General features: G+C 42.6%; 1 protein-coding gene across 1 annotated transcript in view; it reads left to right on the forward strand.

The window, feature by feature from the left end:
* Positions 1–22,492, forward strand: part of MMGT1 (membrane magnesium transporter 1) — a 321,921-nt gene that overhangs the window by 230,885 nt on the left and 68,544 nt on the right. Inside the window, exon 7 of the mRNA XM_044057310.1 lies at positions 9,891–9,943. Within this exon, the coding sequence (XP_043913245.1) occupies positions 9,891–9,943 (53 nt within the window). The remainder of the gene's footprint in view (positions 1–9,890; positions 9,944–22,492) is intronic.

The following is a 22,492-nucleotide window of genomic DNA, read 5'->3' on the forward strand; positions in this document are numbered from 1 at the left end:
GCCTGATAAAGTCTTGGGTCTTGCGTCGGTTGCTGTCCCTTCTTCCGTGACGTCAGGTCATCAGGGGTATAAAACATGCAGCCAATGCCATTACCCCAGTCTTTCTTGCCGTGCGGTGCCCGAAGCAGAAGCAGTTTGCTAGTGCCAGTCGGCTGACTCCTGAAATGTTCGTTTTCGAGTTTCAGAACCAAAGTCTTAAACTAAAAGCTAAGTACCCCGTTGGTGAAACTTTTTCTTGCTCTAAACAGATGTCAGTAAAAGTTAATAATTGCATTACTTGTGGAAAGCAAATACCTCAAAGATTTTCATTCGTACTGTATTCCTTATGTAGGCCCTGACCATGACGTACCTCGCTGTCGGTTTTCTGCCTTATTTAAACCATGAACGATTCGTCGTCTGCATATTTTCACTTCTAAATATTTTGGTGCTCTGTTCAATTATCCTGATAATGTCTTCGGTAAGCCATCCGACTACTGATATTCCAAAAAACACAAAGATAGACAGACAGGCCGCCTAGGTCCAAAGCTGCCAATGACTCTTCTCCTAAGCCAGTCGCCAGTTCGCCGGTACTCAGTGATGCGCTTTCACAGCCCCTGATACTCGCTACTTCAGATTTGCAGGCCTCTATTTAGACTCATTCGGAGTCTGGTATGCCGCGAGATGCTTTAACTGTGGAACCTGCGGATGTCTCTACTTTGGTTGGGTCCGGAGCCGCTGTGCAGGCACTGGCTTCTGAGGGTGTATTCAGGCCTACTGACTTGCGTATTAAACCAACGCCATCTTCTTGTTCTTCAAGGCCTAAAACTCGAACCATGCCTAGAAAACTGACACCCTGCCCACATTTTCAGGCCTCTATGCCTAAAAAACAAATGATAAGAATGGCTGAAGACCTTATTACTTTAATCAGGGGAAGCCAGCCTTCCCCCCTCTAAGAGACCTTAAGACTGAGGTTGCTTATGACACTTCTGACCAGGATTCTGAATTTTCTGTTTCCTCTGATGACCAGGATTTACCCTTATCTACCTATGAGGATTCTGATGCTGAGGGCTGAGGACTCTATTCCCTCTGCTCACCCCCCCCCCCCAGAGGATTTCTCTTTTGGTGAAACCTTGCATACTCTCAGTGAGCATTTTCGTTGGGAAAGTCAGGATTTCTCTGATTCTAAAAAGAGGCTTAGGGATTTCTTACTCCTGCCCCAGCACAGGCTTTTAGCCACACCTCCTGTACTAGACATTGTTGATGATGCCTTTTCAGAATCTAGCTTGGCCCCTGACTCTCTACCTCCTGCTCCCAGAAAATCTGATGGATATTACAGGGTCCCTGACTTTCTCAAGTTCCTTTTTAAATATCCTACTGCGGATCCTAAGACCATTTCACTGGGACCCAAGGGCATTAAGGCTACAACTGCCAAAAATCCTAGCCCCTCTGATAGAGATTCCAGGGTGCTGGATAGATTGGGTAAGAAGGTATACACTTCTGCAACTTTGGCCGTTGGGGCCTTAAATTGCCAGTTTCATATGTTAAAGTATCAGCAGCATATTATTGGATTGCTTAAACAGAAAATTATGTTAATTCCTGATTGTGCTTAAAGTAAGGATTTACAGGATTTACTGCATTCATCTGAACAAGTTGGAAAACATACTTTGCAATGTGGGTTTGATTCACTAGAGACATCTTGCAGGGCTGCTGTAACTGGGTCTGTACGTAGAAGGCATGCTTGGCTTAAGGAGCAATCCTTGCCAGATTATGTTAAAGCAAAATTACTGGATGCTCCCTTAAACCAGGACTGCCTGTTTGGCAACAAGGCAGAAGTTCTTAAAATGATGTAGGGAAAAGCTAAATCTGTGTAAACTGTTAAAGGTTATTTACAAGTACAACCTCCAAGGTTTAGTAGGCATTGGCCTTCCAAGAATTGGTCCTTTTATGCCTCGTCCAAACCCAGATCCAGCAGAGCTCCCAGGCTTTGGTCCCAGGGTACGCACAGGACTAAGCCTCCACTTCCAAATCTGGGAGTAATAAAACTCCCCCCTATGGTAAACTGTCTCAATGACTTCTTTTTTAAACTTTCAAGCACTTCTCAACTGACTGCCCCTTTGGGGGGGGAAAGATTGCTCTTCACACAAAGAACAGGGAACTCATTACCCAAGACAAATGGGTTTTAAATAGTGTTCCAGCATTACAGTTTTCACTTCCACACGTTACCAACACCAAGCGGGTGACCAGATCTACCCCCAAATCAGTGGGCAGAGGCCCAAAAGCAAGTATTTTCTCTCTTAAGCATGGGAGCTATTCATTTGGTACCAGAAGAGGAAAAGGGACAAGGTACCCAGAAAAGATCATTCATGGCGTCCTATCCTGGACCGGTCTACTCTTTTTGGTGATTCCAAAAATTCAAGATGCTGACTCTTCACCAGTTGCTCCCTATGCTAGGAAAAGACGCCTGGTTGGCAACACTAGATTTAAAGGAAGCATACCTGCACATCCCAATCAGGGAATCTTGCAAAAGATACCTACGCTTCAAAGTAGGCTATACGCACTATAAATTCTCTGCACTGCCCTTTTGCTCATCTACTGCGCCCAAGGTATTCACAAAGTGTCTAGCTCCAGTCATTGCATTTTGCAGGCAGAGAAATATACCCATAGCTGGACGATTGTCTAATTCAGGTAGAAATCCAGGACATACTTTTGAATCATCTGGCATTTGTACAAAGCGTGCTAACTTGTCTGGGGTGCACCATAAACGAAAAGAAATCACACCTGGTACCCTGTCAACAAATTATATTCCTGGGAGCAAGCTTGAATACAACTTACCATGTGGCTTTCCTCATGCCGGAGAAACAAATTTGTTTGACAACCTACTTCAAACAAGTGGCCACAAAATCCCTGCTATCTGCAAGGCAAATACTACAAGCGTTGGGGTTCATGGCCTCCTGCATTCTTCTAATTCTGTATGCAAGACTGCATATGAGGAAACTACAATGGTATCTAAAAAGCCTATGGTGTCAACATTCTCAGGATCTAGAAGCAATGATTCCTATCGTACCTAGTCTACGCCTAGAGTTCCTTTGGCGGGCAGAGGCCTGCCACCAAAACAAGGGACTGCCATTCACACTACCCCCTGCTGCCCAAACCCTAACAGACGCATCAGATTATGCATGGGGGGCTCACCTGGCAGGGAAGTGCATTCAGAGCAAATGGAACCCAAGTCAAATGCACCTGCATATCAATCAGAAAGAAATGTTGGCTGTACAGAATGCTCTGACAGCCTTCAAGGACCACATTCTTCCAGGACAATTAATGGTAAAGACGGACACCACCACTGTTATGTGGTACATAAACAAGCAGGGGGGTACACATTCTTATCCCCCTCTGCAGACTAGCCATGTCATTGTGGAACCCAGCCCTGATCTACCAAGTGCATCTACAAGCTCAATTCCTGCCAGGAAAACTAAATGCACTGGCAGACGAACTAAGCAGAAACCTCATGGACCCGCACGAGTGGAAATTGGAACCAAGGATTTTCAACATGTTGACAAGCAAATGGTGGAGCCAAGATATAGACCTGTTTGCCTCCCCCAGAACTATCTATTGGACAAATTTTGCACAAGGACTCCCCACAAACAAGCTTGGAAAGTGGATGTTTTGTCCTTCAGCTGGAAAAACCTATCAGTTTATGACTTTCCTCCTCTGCCTCTGCTCTCCAACTTGCTACTAAAGATCTGACAGGACAAGCCAAGGACAATTTTAATTGCACCAGACTTGCCATGCTAACACTGGTACCCTGTTCTTGCGCAGTGTGTCACTGTTGGCCAAATGACACCTGCCTCAGACTCCTACCCTTTTGTCTTAGCAGGAGAAACGGATTCTGCACCCTTGGCTTCAAACACTGAACCTAGCAGCTTGGCTAATTACCTAATCTGTCCTTTACCTAGAGGCAAGGAGGCCTAGTACTAGAAAATCTTATGCTGAAAAATGGAAAAGGTTCTGTGCCTGGAACCAATCACAAGGGATGAGAACAGCAGTGCTCAATTTACCTCCGATTTTGCAATACTTAAACTGAGCTGCTTCACAAGGAACTGTCTTTCTCCTCCATCAAAATTCACGTCTCAGCCATTTCAGCTCATTATAACACAGTACCTCCCCTTTTCTCTCATCCACTGCTCAAGCAGCTCCTCAGAGGGGCCAAAAATTTGCGACCACCCAGGAGAGCTCCAACTCCAGCCTGGGACCTTAACTTTTGTATTGGAGAAAACTCACTCTTCCTCCTTTCGAGCCCGCTGCTACTGCAGACTTAAAATTCCTTTCTTGGAAAACCGCTTTCCTTTTAGCAGTCATTTCAGCAAGAAAGGGTATCTGAATTACAGGCCCTTATGGTAGTGGAGCCTTTCATCATCTTTCATGTGGACAGGGTGTTCCTCAGAACCAATCTCTCCTTCATGCCCAAGGTGGTATCCAGTGTGGCCCTTAATCAGTCTATTCATTTGCCAACCTTCTTTCCTAATTTGCAGAACAAAGGGGAATGGATACTGCACTCCTTAGATGTGCACAGACAACTTAGATTCTACTTGGACAGGACTAAACCTCAAAGGAAATCTGAACTGCTGGTGGTATTTGCTGCTGGGAAGGCTATTTCAAAGCCAACCATTTCCAAATGGATAGGCCATTGCATTAATTTCTGCTACGAGCACCATGGAAAACCTATCCCACAGGGGATTATACCCCACTGAACCAGGGCTACATCTACCTCTACGGCCTTTCTCAGAGGTGTCCCTACCAGGGACATCCTAGAAGCTGCTACCTGGAGTTCTGTACATACTTTCACCAAGCATTACCATCTGCCAATTGTCTCTAAATCCAGAGCTGTCTTTGCCATTGCAGTCTTGCAGGGCCTTCTAGTTGGTCCTAATGCTGTCTAAATTCCTCCTCCCATCCTTCACTTTTGGTAATCTACCCAAATGTGGTGATTGCAAGAGTGAAACACAAAGAACATAATACTGTTGTGTACACTTACCGTAAATGTAGATGTTAGAGTGTATTCACTGTTGCAGTCCTAGTTACCCTCCCCCCAGCCCCCTTACTTCTTTTGGCTATACCTCTACTCTCCTCTACTATGCTCAAAAAGCTTTTTGGTGTATTTGCTTTTTTATTGGAGGCATAACCTTGTATGTTTATAGATTTAATTGCTTCCCATTACGGGGGCACCTGACATCTGCGGCAAGAAAAACTGATGTAATGGCATCGGCTGCATGTTTTATACCCCTGACGTCACAGAAGAAGGGACAGCAACCGATGCAGGACCCAAGACTTTGTTAATCAGGCCGACTGTGTGCTACTGCAAGCAGATAACAAAAAATGTGATGACTGCAACAGTGAATACATTCTAACATCTACATTTATGGTAAGTGTACACAACTGTACTTTCTGTGTATGTGTGTGAGGGGGGTTCAAACCTTGCAATTATCCAATTTTTTGCCTCATTTTCAGTTTTTCTCTCAAAATTTTTCTGGCAAATCATTGAATACTCAAGTCTGAAAATAATGGCAGACATTTGAGTTTTAGACTTAATACCCTCAGAAAATGCATACTAACACAAACCTTGTTCTTTCCACTTTCTAAGGACGTAGAGGTGTGTGTGATCCTGCTCAACCGTACAGATTTTCACAGAATATCCTTATTTAGTTTTTTGCCTTAATTTTTGGTCTGTTCCTCATAAAAATTCTTTTTTTTTCTGTTGACAAATCAATGGGATGAGCTAAGGACTAAAGTTACTAAATAATGACATGAATTAGAGTTTGACACTCTAACCTTCAGAAAATGCATTCTAATGCAAATTCTGTTGTTCTAGCAACATTCTAAATGTATCCATAGTTTTGAGCCTTTGTCCCGCAACATTATAACAGCCTTTTTCCAGATCTCTCGTGCTAAGAGATTGCAAGGTGTGTGTGTGTGTGTGTGTGTGTGTGTGTGTGTAACAGGGAGAGAACATACTCCTCAGCTGTCCAGATTTTTGACCCATATTCCTCCTAAAAAGGATTGAAGTTGCTAAATAATGACAGACATTTGAGTTTTAGATGTCATATCCTTTAGAAAAATGCATACTAACACAAATCCTGTTCTAGCAATTTTCTAAGTTAATGAGAGCAATTTTTATAGTGTGTCCCTGTTTATTTTGGGCTTTGTCCAGATCTCTTACACTAAGAGGTTTGTGTGTGTGTGATGCCCTAGTTTGAGTTGGCAGGTATAATTTATTTTCAAGTGCATTTTCAAGGAATTGTGAGCTTCAGAGGAAGAGAAGTTTACTTAAAATGTGCAACTGTTTTATTTAGCAAATTGTATCACTATTGTGGTATATAATTTTAAAGCAGTGTTAGTAGCACGCTTGTATCTTGATAAAGAAGGCTGTAGGTTCTACTCTCACACCATGTAGAATTGCATTTTAAGGGGGTGAGGTGCCGCAGTCTTGAGTATGTCACTTGGATGAGCTGCAGTCTTGAGTATGTCCCTTAGATGAGATGCCTAGCCACCCATTCCCTATTGCAGTAAGCAGCTTACCGTTTTTTTAATGTAACATAGGCAATTTGTTCTCCAAGGGCAGCAGGCACTGAATTCGTAGATGAACCACTGGAATATAAAGTTATTTTCTAGCAACAACCTATTCACTAGTTTCAGATCTTTTTAATGTGGAATTATTCAGATGACTTTTACTTCTGCAGAAATTGTGCATATTGACTGATATTGGTCGATTGTAATGACAGAAGTTTGAGTGGCATTTTATGGTTGAGTGTGTGTTGAGGAGATGGAAAGAGTACTTTGAGGGGTTGATGAATGAAGAGAATGAGAGGGAAAGAAGGTTGGATGATGTGGGGATAGTGAATCATTTAAGTACAATGGATTAGCAAGGAGGAAGTAAGGATGATAGCTATGAAGAGGATGAAGAATGGAAAGGCTGTTTGGTCCAGATGACATACCTGTGGAAGCATGGAGGTGTTTAGGCGAAATGGCAGTGGAGTTTTTAACCAGATTGTTTAATGAAATCTTGGAAAGTGAGAGGATGCCTTAGGAATGGAGAAAAAGTGTTTTGGTACCGATTTTTAAGAATAAGGGTGATGTGCAGAGCTGTAGTAACTACAGAGGGATTAAATTGATCAGTCACAGCATGAAGTTATGGGAAAGAGTAGTGGAAGCTAGGTTAAGAAGGGACGTGATGATTAGTGATCAGCAGTATGGTTTCATGCCGGGAAAGAGCACTATAGATGCGATGTTTGCTCTGAGAGTGTTGATGGAGAAGTACAGAGAAGGTTAGAAGGACTTGCATTGTGTTTTTGTAGACTTAGAGAAAGCATATGGCAGGGTGCCTAGAGAGGAGTTGTGGTATTGTATGAGGAAGTCAGGAGTGTCAGAGAAGTATGTAAGAGTGGTACAAGATATGTACGAGGGTAGTGTGACAGCGGTGAGGTCTGCAGTGGGAGTGACGGATGCGTTTAAAAGGTGGAGGTGGGGTTACATCAAGGATCAGCTCTGAGCCCTTTCTTATTTGCACTGGTGATGGACAGGTTGACGGACAAGATCAGACAGGAGTCCCCGTGGACTATGATGTTTGCAGATGACATTGTGATCTGTAGAGAGAGTAGGGAACAGGTGGAGGAGACCCTGGAGAGATGGAGATGTGCTCTAGAGAGAAGAGGAATGAAGGTCAGCAGGACTAAGAATGTGTGTTTGAATGAGAGGGAGGATAGAGGAATGGGTGAGGGGATTCAAGGAATAGAGGTAGTGAAGGTGGATGAGTTTAATACTTGGGATCAATAGTTCAGAATAACTGTGAAGAAATTGAAACAGATGATCTGCTGTGGCGACCCCTAACAGGAACAGCCGAAAGAAGATGATGAATGTTCTGAATTGAGCAGTTTGTCATTATTATTTCCTATGTTTTGTTTCATTGCTTACTGGAAAAAAATGTTTAAAACTATAAATTTAAAATGCACTCTAACAAGTGGTGCTGTATTATACACTGGATGCAATTCAATTGTATATTATAATTAATGCAGTTAGGAAGGTGAATCAAAGAACTTTTGCATGGTCCTAAAAATGTGTGCAAGGGACCTATAATTTGAAAACAGCCCAAAGGTAAACTTAACCCACCACTGGCCAGATGCATTTTCTTTGAATGTGGGTTTCAGTGCTGTTTCAATGAATGTGAGTTTCAAAGATCTAGAAGTTTTAATGCCAAGTCTGTTTTCATTGTAAGACTATTGTTTTGCTTAGCAAATGTCATTCAGTGTTTGTGCTATAAAATTTGAAATAAAAGTTGTAAATTAAATCCAAATATCTATAATCATTGTCGAAGCAAAGCATAAAACAGTATGCACACTTGAGAATTTTGAATGGTGTTTATGACAACTTTGGAGAAATAGCCAAGTAATGGGGTACTGGAGTGGCTGTGTGTGGTGGTGGGGGGCTGAATGGGGGCTCTGGATTTGCACCTCCCCCTGCAAAAAATGCTGCAGGCTGCCCTGGCTGAGTTTTTTTTTAATTCTGAATGGTTTGACCTGTTCCTGGTGGTGGTATGAGCACTTGTACAACTGAAAAGACCACCAATGCCCTTGGGTCCTTCACCTGTGTAAGGCTACTCAAGCTGAGATCTGTCATTGTCAGGGTCACGTAGGCAAATGAAGGCCAAAGGAATCAAATCCTGTACCACCTGAAGTAGCCTGTTAACAGCTTATAGCTTTAATCCTTCCTGTTTGTTGTTGGTTGTATTGCTTTAACTGTTGATATTAAGTACTGTTTTGAGTCTGTAATCAGTGTACTGTAAATATTGTTTCTACTATGTTTAATCTTTAATTGTTTTTTTCCTCACTAAATATGATTTTGGAGATTTTCTTTACAGGCTTTTGCTGTAAAGGAGTCTTCCATGATTCCATGATTGAGTTGAACTCACCAGTGACCAAATGCAAGTAAATGTATAAAGAAAATAAGTATTTGAAAAAGGATCAGAAAAGGATAATGGGCGGAGTCATCGAGTTTGATCATCTGGTGTTTTTTTTTTTTTGTTTTTTTTTTATGTATGTATTACACATGCTTACCCTGAACCAATCTGCTATCTTTTAAGTGGAATTCAGGGATAATAACTTTGCATACCCGTCATAGTTTGCTCTTCCCATAGGAAATGCAGTTTCTTTTAACCGTTTGTTTGCTTTTTTTTATACTGTAAAAGCAGCAGTGGTGCTCATTTTCAGGTTGCTGCTCTTGTTTAAGCTTTCAAGGAAGTGTAAATGGTTTAATATGAGACCAGACCCAGCTTAACTGGATAGCACTTGAAAAATGTATAGCTAAAATATTAGAATGACTCTGACTCTGAAGTGATTAAGAAGTCCAAAGGTAAGTATTAGGCCATTAGTTTGCAGATTATTACAAGCATGGCCAGTAATTGTAGGTAAGAATAAAATCCTGCACCTTGTATCTGTGAGGTAAAAACATTAAACATTATGCCAAACTCTTAACTGTAATTATTTGATTAGGGTGGCTTTTGTAGTTCAGACCATTTTCATTTGTGTTTGAATATTTTAACAGAATATTACACAATCTCACCCTAAATTCATTTTCTGCTTTGCATTCTTTATGTACCTGGGCATTCTGGTGATGATGGGGGGTAATAGTTTGAAACCTGTGCTGTACATATAGGAATTGTAACAGGTAAACTACATGCTACAGCTGCCCTCCATCACTGAAAGGGTAATTAAATGCTGTAAGGGGTGCATTCTGTACCCCCATCCTTTCATTAGATTTGCAGAGTGAGCTCTATTCATCTGCTGTACAACATGATTGTCTAATGTCAGCATAATTTTGTGAATGTTTTTTATGTGCTCTCTCTTTTTCTCTCCAATGTTTAGATCGATCTTATATGCGATTAACAGAAAAAGAAAATGAAACCCTACCAATAGATGTAAGTATCAAGTGGTCTTTTTACATCCTTTGAGAAACTGTAGCTGTGAGATTTTTCTGTGTTTCAGTTTTTGGGAGGAAGAGGTTGGCATGAAGAGGTTGGCAGAATCTTTGGGTAATGGAGACAAGGGCCCCAACCAGTGTGACTTAGAACTTTCTTATTCATTGTTTGTTGGTGCTGATGTCATGCTCATTATAGATGTATAATGGCATTGTTTTTAACTTAAACTAGCAGAAAGTTTTAAATCCGTGATTCGTCTATTGTTTCTACATTGTAGAACTTTGACTGCAACCACAGTAATGTGACACTATAATTAGTTGTGTGAAAAGTAGTACTGAACTTGTATTAACACACAGTAGATGTTTCCCTTCCCATTTTTACATTCTCTGGTATGACATGCAGCAGAAAATGTCCTTGTATGTTGTGGCTGTATTAATTATACGTTTTAGTTGTTTTTCACAAGAAAGACTTTCTTCAGCAATGCCAAGGTCTTATGTTTGTATTTAACTGCATAATGGCATGATTTAATTAGAAGTTGTCGTGTGTGTCTGAGTTGCTTGGTTCTGATGTGTTAGGAGGGCAAAGTGTCTGCTGAAGGTGGGTTTAAAAAAAAAATAATGGCTCACACTTGTTTTGTCATGTTTAGACTGGGTTTCTTTCAGGGGATGCTTCCTTATTCTTTATTCTGCAGGTATTCATGCGCATTTCCTTGTGTCTTATTTGTCTATGTCTAAAGCGATGCTCTTTTAGTGCAAATTGTTCAGTAACTTCCAGCAAGCTGTTGTGTGCATCATTAATCATTAGAACGTTTCATGGTTATCCAGTGATCAAGGACATGAAGGGCTTGTTAGCTTGTTCCGTGCGGTGTTGTGTGAGAGATGGTAAGCAAAAGGCAGCACCATATCTTTATGGTGAGATACTAACATTGGTGTACCTCCTGTGTGGAATATGCTCCAAATGAATGTGCCCTCAACACCACTGGAAGGAAAGATGGAACAGAGAATGTGTTAATTCTCTTTGCATGCATGTCAGAGCAGATCTCTTGTAGTTTTTCACTGGCATGTTTGTGGTTGAGGGGAGTAACTTGCCCACTAGATGTCTCACCGGGGCGAGGGAGAAGAGTAGCTGTGGCTAGTTTGCCTAGCTGTTGGTGTGGAGGAGGGAGGGGCTGATTCATTTCTAGTCACTGCTAAACTGCAGCTTCCAGTGGAAAAGAGGCAGTTCCCCTTGCCTGGAAGAGATTGGGCCTTCAGTGCAGAGATCAGCAAGTGGGAGACAAAGGATTTAAATGGAACTTGACATGGTAATTTGACAATTTATGGACTTTATAGCCTTTTGACCTTTGTGTTTGCCTACAATGGAATGAGAAGATTAACACATGAGCATAATTGACGCTCTGTTTTGGGTAAGAACAGAATTAATAAAACTGACTGTTAGAAAGGCACTGTGGGCAAAAGCTTGGCTGTTTTGCATGTGATGCCAAGTTGTGTGAGATGGATGTACCAGGAAAAAAAAACACAAACCTTTGAAAAAAAAAATAAAACTTATACAGGCTGCAGTGTGGTTTGGCATTGTACAATTTTGCATTAGCAGTGATTCAGAGCTAATCACTTTCAGGGCAGCATGCGGCCTGATGTTGCTTGTTTAGTTTTTTATTTATTTGACATTTGTTGACCAGGTTAGTCCGTCTGGGCAGGTGCCCCATTTCAGCAGAGAACTGAGGAGAAAAGCTCCCGAGTTAAACATACATGAGATATACAGAAGAATACCATACGTTGCAATGCAGTTGCTATCTATACACAGTACAATTATTCATTTTTAGCAAAATGTAGGGAATCATTAGACATTTTGAAGATTCTGATTACCATTACAGAAACGTCTAGCAGATGATTGCAAATTGTGAGAAGTAATGACAAGATCAACATAGACTATGTTAAAATATCAGAATCTAAGAAGAAAGTCGGATCAACTTTGAGGAAATAGGTGGATGTTAATCTATTTGTGCATCAGAATACACTTGTGAATTGTCACTAGTGAATTATTGTGGTGTTTTGCTACTGGAAATCAGCAACAGTATCGTGTGTAGTGTTATGCTGTATATAAACGTGATTACTAATGTACAAGATGTGGTAATGCTTATGCACATTTGACTGTGAAGGAACACCTGTCCTGAAGAACACTGCTTGCATGTGTTCCATAAAAAAAACATGCTTTAAAGGAGCTGATGCAGGAGCTGGCGTGTTGGTCAGAAGCACTATTATGGATTGTACTAAGAATGATTGCATTGGATGATTATTTAAGTAAGAAGACGTTTTTATATTTGCTAACTTAGTGAATGGATTGGTTCATAGGTTACCAGGCCCTTTTCCCTAGAGTCTTTACAAGCCTGGCCATGTTAATCCCAAGTATCCCCCATTTGTTCTTTTTTGGATAGCTCGCAGGATGAATTTATGAACAGAGTGGGTCTGTGATCAACACTGGCTACCCCTGTCCATGAGGGACATCGGTGCCACCCCAGGGGTGAATTTTCAGTCTCCCATCCAATTATCTAAGGTTGTGTTTGAATAGGGTCAGTGAGGAGCTCTGTTTTACATGAATAGGGAGTCTGTACCGGAGAGGGTGCAGTTTCTGGGAGACGTACATCTGTCCAGCATGATCTGTTAATGTCGTAAGGTAGGTTGAGATCCCTAGAGCAAGTGACTCTTGAGCCATTGGACTTGCGGATGTGCAGCATTTCCATTAGGACAGGTTTGGAGATTGCCTGGTAGGCCAGGCACAAGTCACCTGTTTGCAGCCTGTAAGATGCAGAGTAAAGTGACAGGGCTTTCAGCCTGTCCACGTAGGTCATGGTTTGGAGTCCCTGTATTTTCTTTGTGAGAAACCTCTGAGGTCTTTCCAGCTGCCGCAGGTGTCTGATGAAGTACATGCAAAAGAGTGCATTATACTCTTTAGAACCACTGCCAGAGCCACAGACAAGACCGAAATAATGTCAGTCATGCAGTGCAGTAATCGGGCCATGTATACTCAAAACAAAATGCAGTGGTGATGAGTGATTTACTTGAACTGCAAACTTAATGCAGTTTTAATTCATACAGTGCATGAAGGATCATTATGTGGCACTAACGAGTTGTAGTATATAGATATGATCACTGATGCAAACTGGAAAAAGGTACCCTGCATAGTAACTGTGTTTTGTTTTCAACTGAGAACAGGTAGTGTAATTACAGTTATGAGAAGAAATAGATAAGAGGAAGATTTGAGCAATGTACATGGTTGAACTATGGGCCACAGACTGGGTCATTTTTATTTATGCAGGATATTAAAAACTATGTGGCCTTCAGTATTATTTGGATTACTGGGGTTGCCTTTGGGAGCGCTAGTAGTAGTAAATCAAAATGGAAGCTTTATAGAGAAGCTTGATGATAATTCCATAATGGGCAGTGAAATGCATAGAAGTGGAATGGAGAGCACAGTACACCTCCTACAAAGTTTAAATCTGTTACAGCTGCAAGATAACTGTACCATGAGGCATGATGTAGTAAAGTAAGAAAGGATTCAGAAAGAAAAAGTTAAAAGTGCATTTATCTGTGGGGAATGGAGGTAATTGTTTTATTTCTCAGAGAAATTGTTTTGTTTGCTATTAAAGTGCTTCAAGAGGAGCTAGAACGGGTTTTAGAGGGACTTTGAGAGATGACAATAACTCTCAAATGCAGAAGAGCAGCTAATTAATAAAGACGTGGAGTTCACCATTTCAAGTTGGGTTTCTTGGAAGAGCTCGCCAAGATACAGCAGATGTTTTGTGTTTCACTGTTGCAGTCATCACCTGTGGGATATCCCTGCTGTGGTAGCCCTCGGCTGGCTTGAATGCCAGAGTCAGATTTTTCTGCATCGGCTACTGTCACTTGCTGCCTGACGTCAGGTTGTCAGTGCTATAAAGGAAGGGAGCCGACGCCATTACATCAGTCTTTCTTGCCGTGGAGCCCGTAGCAGAAGCAGTTTGCAAGTGTGCCAGTCGGTCGCTACCAGAGTTTTGAATTACAGCTGAAAACGTCTAAAGCTATGTATCCCTTTGGGGATCCCTTTTTCTTACACTAACCGATGTCCGAAAAAGTTGTTGCGCCTGTGGAAAGGAAATACACAGAGACTTCCATTCTTACCTCATCACTTGTTTAGGCCTAGACCACGATGTCCCCTGTTGCCGGTTCTGTGCCCTCTTTAACTCGAGAACCATTCATTGTAGAGCTCTTATTGTAGCCAGGTATTTTCATCTACCATCTTCGCATTCCAAAATGGCATCTGCCAGCCCTAGACATTCCAAAAAAAAACCTAAGGATAAAGATATAGAGTCAGAGCACACAAGGCTAAGCCTTCCGACGACTCTACGGCTAAGCAGGTTGTCAGTTCTCCAGAATTCAGTGAGGCACCTTTGCAGCCCCTGATGCCCGATTCAGTACCTTCACAAGCCACTATTGAGACCCTTTCAGAGTCCGGTATGCCACAGAAATCTTCATCGGCTTCCGAGCCTTTGGTTGTCTCTGCCTTGGTTGGGTCCAGAGCCGCGACACAGACACTGGCTTCTGAGGAGGTTTTTCGCACTACCGAATCTAGACAAAAACCGACGTCTTCTCAGACGACTATTCTCAAACCGATGGATACTGTTAGGCCTAGAAGCAAGGCCACTTCTAGGAAAACTACCTATAGCCACTATTTTACTCCTGCTCCACCACCCCAAGCTCAAATGCTTAAAACAGTGGAGGATCTTGTCACCCTTATCAGGGGTAGTCGGGCTGCACCTTCTAAACGGAAAAGACCTTTCTTCTGAAATACTGACAGAACAGGATTCTGAGGAATCTGATTATTCAGATTTTGAAGAGGAACAACAACCTCTGACTGCTTATGAGTATTCAGACGCAGAGGAATCCATTCCTTCCATCTCCTCACCTGGAGATCTTTCCTTTGGGGAAACCCTTCATAGTCTCTGGGAACATTTTCCACTGGGAATCCCAGGACTTCCCTCAGTCTAAGAAAAGACTTAAGAATTTCTAGACTTGCCACAGCACAGTCCCTTAGCCATCCCTCCATTCTTAGAGGTGGTTGATGATGTCTTCCATGCATCCAACTTAACTCCTGACGCCCTCCCACCTGCTCCCAAAAAACCTGACCGGTACTACAGAGTACAGTACTCACAAATACCTGTACAGAAATCCTGCTGCAGACCCCGGAGGCCATCACACAGGGACCAAAAGGAGCTAAGGCTAGTTCTGCAAAGAATCCTATTCCTTCTGACAAGGATTCCAGAGCTCTGGACAGATTGGGTAAAAACCTTGGCTATCAGAACACTCAGCTGTCAGTTCCACGTGTTAAAATATCAACAACACACTTTGGAACTAGTAAAACAAGAGTTCAACCTTTCCTGACTGTGCCAATTCAAAAGAGTTAGCAGATTTACTGCACTCTACTTGCCAAGTGGCTAAACCCTCCTTACACTGTGGATATGACTCCCTAGAAGCCTCAAGCAGGGCAGTAATGTTAGGATCTGTCATTAGGAGACCTGCATGGTTGAAGGAATAGCCTGTCCCTGATCATGTCAAATCTAAATTACTTAATGTACCCTTGGAAAAGGACCGCTTATTTGTAGTAAAAGCAGAAGAGGTGCTTTAAAAAGATGGAAGACAAAGCAAAATCTATGCAAACAGTAAAAGATTTCCTTCAGGTGCAACCTCCTAGGTTCAGCAAGAATTTTCCCTCAGAACACTGGTCCTTTCCTGCACCTAGCAGACAGGGGCAAGGTAAGCCCCGCAGGGACAGACCAACCAGACTCCTATCCCAGGGACAGCAGAGAACCAAACAGTGGACCACTTCCACTCCAAAGTTCTAAGTCGTCATCCTATGGCAAAAGCTCTCAGTGACTACTCCTCCCCCCTCTTTTTCACTCACCAAAAACTAGGAGGAAGGCTCTCCCTCTGCAAAGAAAATTTGCTTTCTGTAACAAAAGACCAATAGGTCTTAAAGATCATTATTCAGGGATACAAATTCTCCTTCATCGAACGCCCAGTTCCAAGAGGGTACCCAGACTTGCCTCCAAATCATTTGGCAGAGGCATTGAAAGAAGTCCAAACTCTCATTTCCCAAGGGGCAGTAGAACCTGTCCCCTCAGATCAAACAGGCAAAGGTTTTTATTATGGACTATTCCTTGTTCCCAGGAAAGAGGGCACTTGGCATCCCATCCTGGATCTATCCATTCTGAACACTTTCCTGGTGGTCCCGAAATTCAAAAGGCTAACTTTGCAGCAGCTGCTGCCTATGCTGACAAAAAATGTCTGGTTAGTTAATCTAGATCTAAAAGATGCCTACCTCCACATCCCCATATGGGAATCCTGCAGGAAATTCCTACGCTTCAGAGCAGGCTCACAACACTTTCAGTTCTCTACACTACCCTTTGGCTTATCTACTGCTCCCAAGATATTCACCAAATGCTTGGCCCCGGCCATAGTCTTTTTTTTGCAAACATATATATATACAAATTTACCCTTATCTGAATGACTGCCTTATTCAGGCAGATTGCAAAGAAAAGCTCCTCAAATACCTCCTGTTTGTAAAAACCCTCCTAACCTCCTTAGGGTACACCATCAACGAGAAGAAATCAAGGCAAACGCCCTCCAGGAAGATCATTTTTCTTGGGAGCACTGCTGGACACAACATCTCAAATGGCCTTCCTAGCGCCAGAAAAGCAGAGCTTCCTGCCTCTCTATTTACCCAGCTGGATGCCAGAAGTCACTTCACTGTGAGGAAGCTCCTGCAAGCCTTGGGGTACATGGCATCTTGTATCATTTTAATTCCTCTGGCCTGGCTTCACATAAGAACTTCAGTGGTACCTAAAGAACCTTTGGTGTCAGCACACTCAACCTCTAGAGACCTCTCTCTCTCTGATCCCCTATATAAGGGCCGATTTTCTCTGGTGGGCGGGGGCCTGTGCCCAGAACAAGGGTCTTTCACCCTCCGCCCAACTGGGCAGACCATTACCACTGACGCCTCAGACATAGTTTGGGGCACTCACCTAGAAGGCAGGTGCACCCAAAGTCTTTGGGATGCCCAGCACCTTCCCTTACACATCAACCAGAAGGAAATGATGGCAGTACAAAAGGCTCTTGACATCCTTCAAACCCCATCTCAAGTCGGAGGTTCTCCTTATCAAAACAGACAACACCACAGTGATGTTGGTACATCAACAAATGGGGAGGGACCCAGTCTTACCCCCCTGAGTGGGCTAGCCGTGAGCCTCTGGCTGACAGCCTCTTCCATGGGACTACACCTGATAGCTCACTACCTAGCAGAGATCAGCAACACCCTGGCAGACCACTTAAGCAGAAACTTACTGGACTCCCACGAATGGCATCTCCACAGAAAAATCTTTTTGCAAATCACTCTAGTGTGGAGGACTCCGGAGATGGATCTCTTTGCTTCGCATCTCAACCATCAGCTGAAAACATTCTGTACCAAGGAGCATCACCACCTAGCGTGGAAGGTGGATGCCTTGACCTTCCCCTGGAACACCCTCTTTGTGTAAGCATTCCCTCCTCTGCCTCTAATTCCCAAGATACTGTCCAAAATAATGGAGGAGAGAGCAAAGGCCATCCTCATTGCTCCAGACTGGCCCAGACAACATTGGTACCCCTTACTGCACACCCTAACCTTACAGCCTACAAGGCAGCTTCCCCTGATGGTGGGGGGGGGGGATGCTGCATCCAGACTTGCAGACTCTCAAACTATCAGCATGGCTAATACTCAAAAGGCAAACAAGGGGCCCCTGTTAAGCAAACGGGTCCTAGACTTTATCACAGAGGTCAGAAGGCCCAGCACCAGAAAGTCTTACGCAGGAAAATGGAAAAGATTCTGCTCCTGGAGCTAGCCCAGCGGGGACAATACCTCACAACTTTCCATCCCTCTTATCCTGGACTACCTAGCGGAGCTACTTAATAGTGACGTCTCCTTCACCTCTGTTAAAATCCATGCCTCATTAATTTCAGCTCATTTTGATACAGAACAGCCCCTGTTCTCCCATCCTTTGATTAAACAATTCCTCAGAGGGGCTTGTAATATCAGACCTCCCAGAAGGCCACCCACTTCAGCCGGGGACCTGAATTATGTTTTGGAAAAACTAACTATCACCCTTTGAACCTGCTGCTTCAGCAGAACTAAGATACCTCTCCCGGAAGACTGCTTTTCTCCTAGCTATCGCCTCAGCCAGAAGGGTTTCAGAACTTCAGGCACTGATGGCCATTGAATCCATCATCTTCCATGCAGACAGGGTCTCCCTGAGGAGTAATCCCTCCTTAATGCCCAAGGTGGTACCTAATGTAGCTCCTCAACCAGGCCATACATCTACCCATCTTCTTTGGATCTGTTTTGAGGAGGTATTCCTGGCTGAGACTTCAGCCTTTGCTGTATGATATCACAGTTAAACTAATGGATGCTCCTCAGGATTGTAAGTATTTCTTTGGTTCTGCTGCTACGGAATTTTGTCCCTTCAAGAAAAGGGCAAGGTCTTACAGGAGTTGAAGTATACATTTGTTTCCCCTGTAACTGAGTTTGAGGAGTTATCCTAATAAGCTACTTTTGTCCGTAGACATTCTCCTCCACCCTCCCAAGGTAAATGGAGGTGATACTAGGGTTCTACCTGCTAAGGCTACCCAAATGCTTCCTACTCAGAAGCCTCCTTTTCCTGACAAGCCAGGTTCTGTCTGACTATCCTTGTTCTGTTCTTCAGTCATATTTCTCTTTATCTAGTCTCTCTCTTCCTTCTATGTGGCTGCAGATCACCCAAGATTCTTGGGTTCTTTCCATAATTTGCCAAGCTTTTTACACGGTTTAGAAATCTCTTCCCCCTTTTCTGGGCATTCCTCAGCCTCCTCACGAACAACTGCCCCTTTTTTCCAGAGATGCTTTTCCAGAGATGTTGGTTCAGGGAACTATTCAGGAGGTTCCAGTTCCTCAAATGAAAAAGGGTTTTATTCAAGAATGTTTTTCTTGTCCTCAGGAAAATAAGCACCTGATCTATTCTAGATCTTTCTCCGCTAAAAATCTTTTTGGAGGTCCTTTCCTTTTGGATATTGTCCCTTCAAACCTTGTTTCCTCTCCTACTTCCTCAGGCTTTTCTTGTTTCCCTGGATCTCAGGGATGCTCATCTACACCTTCCTATTCACCCCCTTTTCAGGAAGTTTTTGTTTCTCTGGTTCCTGCCATTTCAGTTCTGTGCTTTGCCCTTTGGCCTATCCACTGCCCCAGGGGTCTTCATCAAATGCCTCACTCCTGTGATTGCTTTCTGCAGGTTAAGGGGGTACAGGTCTTTCCCTGCCTAGATGACCTGCTTATTCAGGCCTCCTCTCCAGAGATCTTTCTTCAATATCTACACTTTGCCATTTTCTCTCCTGCAAAGCCTGGGGTTTATTATAAATTTCAAGAAGTCTTGCTTGACTCCTCTTCCTCAGGATCATGTTTTTCCAGGATCCAGACTGTTGAATGCTGGCATCTCTGCCTCCTCCCAAGGCCTTAACTCTTTTATTACTTTCTTTCAATCCCTTCTTTCTCTGACTTCAGTCACAGCCAGAGAATTTCTGAGGGCCCTGGTTTACATGGCTTCCACCATTCCTATACTCCCTCTAGCTGAGCTCCATATGAGAAAGCTCCAGTGGTTTCTAAAGTCATTTTCGCCTCAACATTCTCATTCTTTAAATTTTCTAATCCCTCTTCTTCATGCCTCATGCTAGAACTTCAGTGGTGGATTCATCAGTTGTCCCTCATCCCAGGGCTTCCTTTTCATCCTCCACTCTCTTCACAGGAACTTTTCACAGATGCCTCGGATGTGGGATGGGGGACTTCCTTCGGCCCTCTTAAGTTGCAGGGCTTTTGGTCGCTTCAACAACAAATACCACATTAGTGTCAGAGATGAGGGTTGTCTTGCTGGCTTTTCATTCTGTTTTCCTTCCAGGGCCTTTCAAGATTTTCACAAACAATTCCATAGTGGTGTGGTGTGTCAACAAGCAAGGGGAGGGGACCAGGTCTTGTCTTCTAATGCAGTGTAGCCCGTCAGGATTGGGAGCTAGATGTCCAGTATCAGGCAACCCTTCAGGCAGTTTACATTCCCTCGGATCAGAACATAGTGGCCAATTGTCTAAGCAGGGTCATAACACAATCCCGCAAGTGGATGCTTCACAGGAATGTCTTTCTGGACATTGTAGGGTACTCCTCATTTATTTGCCTCCCCTCTGAACAGACAACTTCCTCTATTTTGTGCAGGAGCCGTATGCCCCAAAAGGTGGACACCCTTTCTTTTTTCTTGGAAAGAGATGTTTCTTCCCTCTCCTTCCTTTCATTTCAAAAGTTTTGCTCAAGATAAAACAGGATGATCGCAAAATCTTGCTGGTGATGCCCTTTTGGCACAGACAACATTGTTTCCCTGTTCTGCATTTTACCAAGTGCAATCAGAAGTCACCTCAGAGGGTGGACCTACTGAAACAAGACTAGATCTCCCATCCATCCCCATCTGTCCACTCTTCAACTGACATTGTGGGTGACAGGGTTTTGATCCCCTACAGACATCTTTTTTCTGAGCACATGCTTTGAGTCCTGCAGGAGGACAGGAAATCCTACTTGTCCAAATGGAACAGGTTTTCTGTTTGGTGTCTTTCTCATAAACTGGCTCCACTTACTGTGGATGTCCCTTTGGTGTTCTTTTATTTGTGCAAATTGCTCAGTGCTGGATTGGCATATTCTTCTAAGGCCCACCTTTCAGTTATGTCTGATTGTCTGGCTTTGACTCCCCCTCTAGCATTTAGATTTGAGGCCAAACAATTTCTTAAAGGCGTCTTTCACATTAGGCCTCCCAGGGAGCTTGTCACTTCTTCGTGGGACCTTTAATTTTGTTTTGGCAAAATTGACTCTGGCTCCTTTTGAGCCTGCTGCTTCAGCTTCCCTACAGCATTGTTCTTGAAGACTGTTCTTTTGCCCCTTGCTTCTACCAGACACGTGTCTGAGCTGCATGCCCTTATGGCTGTTGCTCCTTTTTTTAGCTTTCATAAGGAACGGGTGTCCTTTATACTAATCCTTTTATGGCCAAGGTGGTTAATGTCTCTTAATTAGTCTATTCATTTGCCCACTTTTTTCCCTTTTCTGCAATCTGCTAGTGAGAAGGTTTTGCACACCTTGGATTTGCAGACAATTTGGATGTTTGGACAAGACTGAAGCTTTTCGTAAATCTGAACAGCTGTTTGTTTTCATCCTAGGTCTTTAAGTTTGGCTATTTCTAAGCAAACCATTTCTTCTTGGATATCTAAACCAATTTATTTTTATTTATTTATTTTATTATTTACATTTGGTAACAGGGAAATTCCGACTGGGAGTAAAACCTATTTTCAGCCGAGGCCCGGGGAGAAAAGCTCCACATCCATCTTAAAAGTACAAATACATACTTATAATAAATAATATTTTTCAAACAATGTACATATTACAAAAGGCAAATTAAGAGCTATGCTGTACAAATTGAGGGATACAGGTTCTTTAAAGTAACAATTCAGTTAAATATAATAAACCTAAAGTTTGAATATAGCAATTCGTTAGAAAGAGCTAGAATAGTAAGAGCAAGCAATTCTACAGCCACTTGGCCTGGGCTAGTACAAGTACAAAGCCAAGAGTAATTAAGGAAACTTTTTAGGGAATTTTTAAATGGATGAGCACTAATAGTTCTAATAGTAAGAGGAAGAGAATTCCAAACTTTTGCTACATTGTGAGAATAGAAGGAATCACCAGCAGTGTTGGTCGATTTGTTAACTTATGGTAGTGATTTATTTTCAGATCCAAGATTCAAGCAAACGTCCTAGATCCATAAATATGTGTGTATGTATATGTGTGTGTGTGTGTATATATATATATATATATATATATATATATATATATATATATATATATATATATATATATATATATATATATAATATGAAGTGTGTATGTGTAAATAATAGTATTACCTGTGTGTTTGCATTTTTATGCATTTATTTGGGTTGCATTCATTTGATTTAAAGTAAATTATCTAAAAGCTGTTGCTGGCACAGTATCTAAAGCTCAGTACTGAAAACTTGAAATATTGCCTTTTTTCACGGTTGTCCATTCCCAGAGTCAGTGTGTGTATGCATATACATATGTATAAAATATGTTGCACTGGGTTTGGAGGGTAGGGAGGCTTGCACCCTATGTAAAATGTTTTATTTTTCAATGATATGGGTTTGGTCATTTTTTAGTCTTGGTCATTTTGACGTACACCCATCTGCATATTATATATTTGTATTTAAATTCCATTTGTGCTTTTACAATATGCAGTAGCGTTGTCGCCTCACAGTAAGACGCTGTCTGGGTTCGATTCTCAGCTAGAACGTCTTCTGCGTGGAGACATGCGTGAATGGGCGTACCTTTGTTGAAGGTTGTGCGTCAGGGCTGGCAACTCGGCATGTAAAAAATCAACTGTCAATCATTAGCGGACCGGAGTTCCACTGTGGC

The sequence above is a fragment of the Protopterus annectens genome, chromosome 15.part0 (genome assembly GCF_019279795.1).
Source record: "Protopterus annectens isolate FY-2018-M chromosome 15.part0, PAN1.0, whole genome shotgun sequence".
NCBI classification, from domain to species: Eukaryota; Metazoa; Chordata; order Ceratodontiformes; family Protopteridae; genus Protopterus; species Protopterus annectens.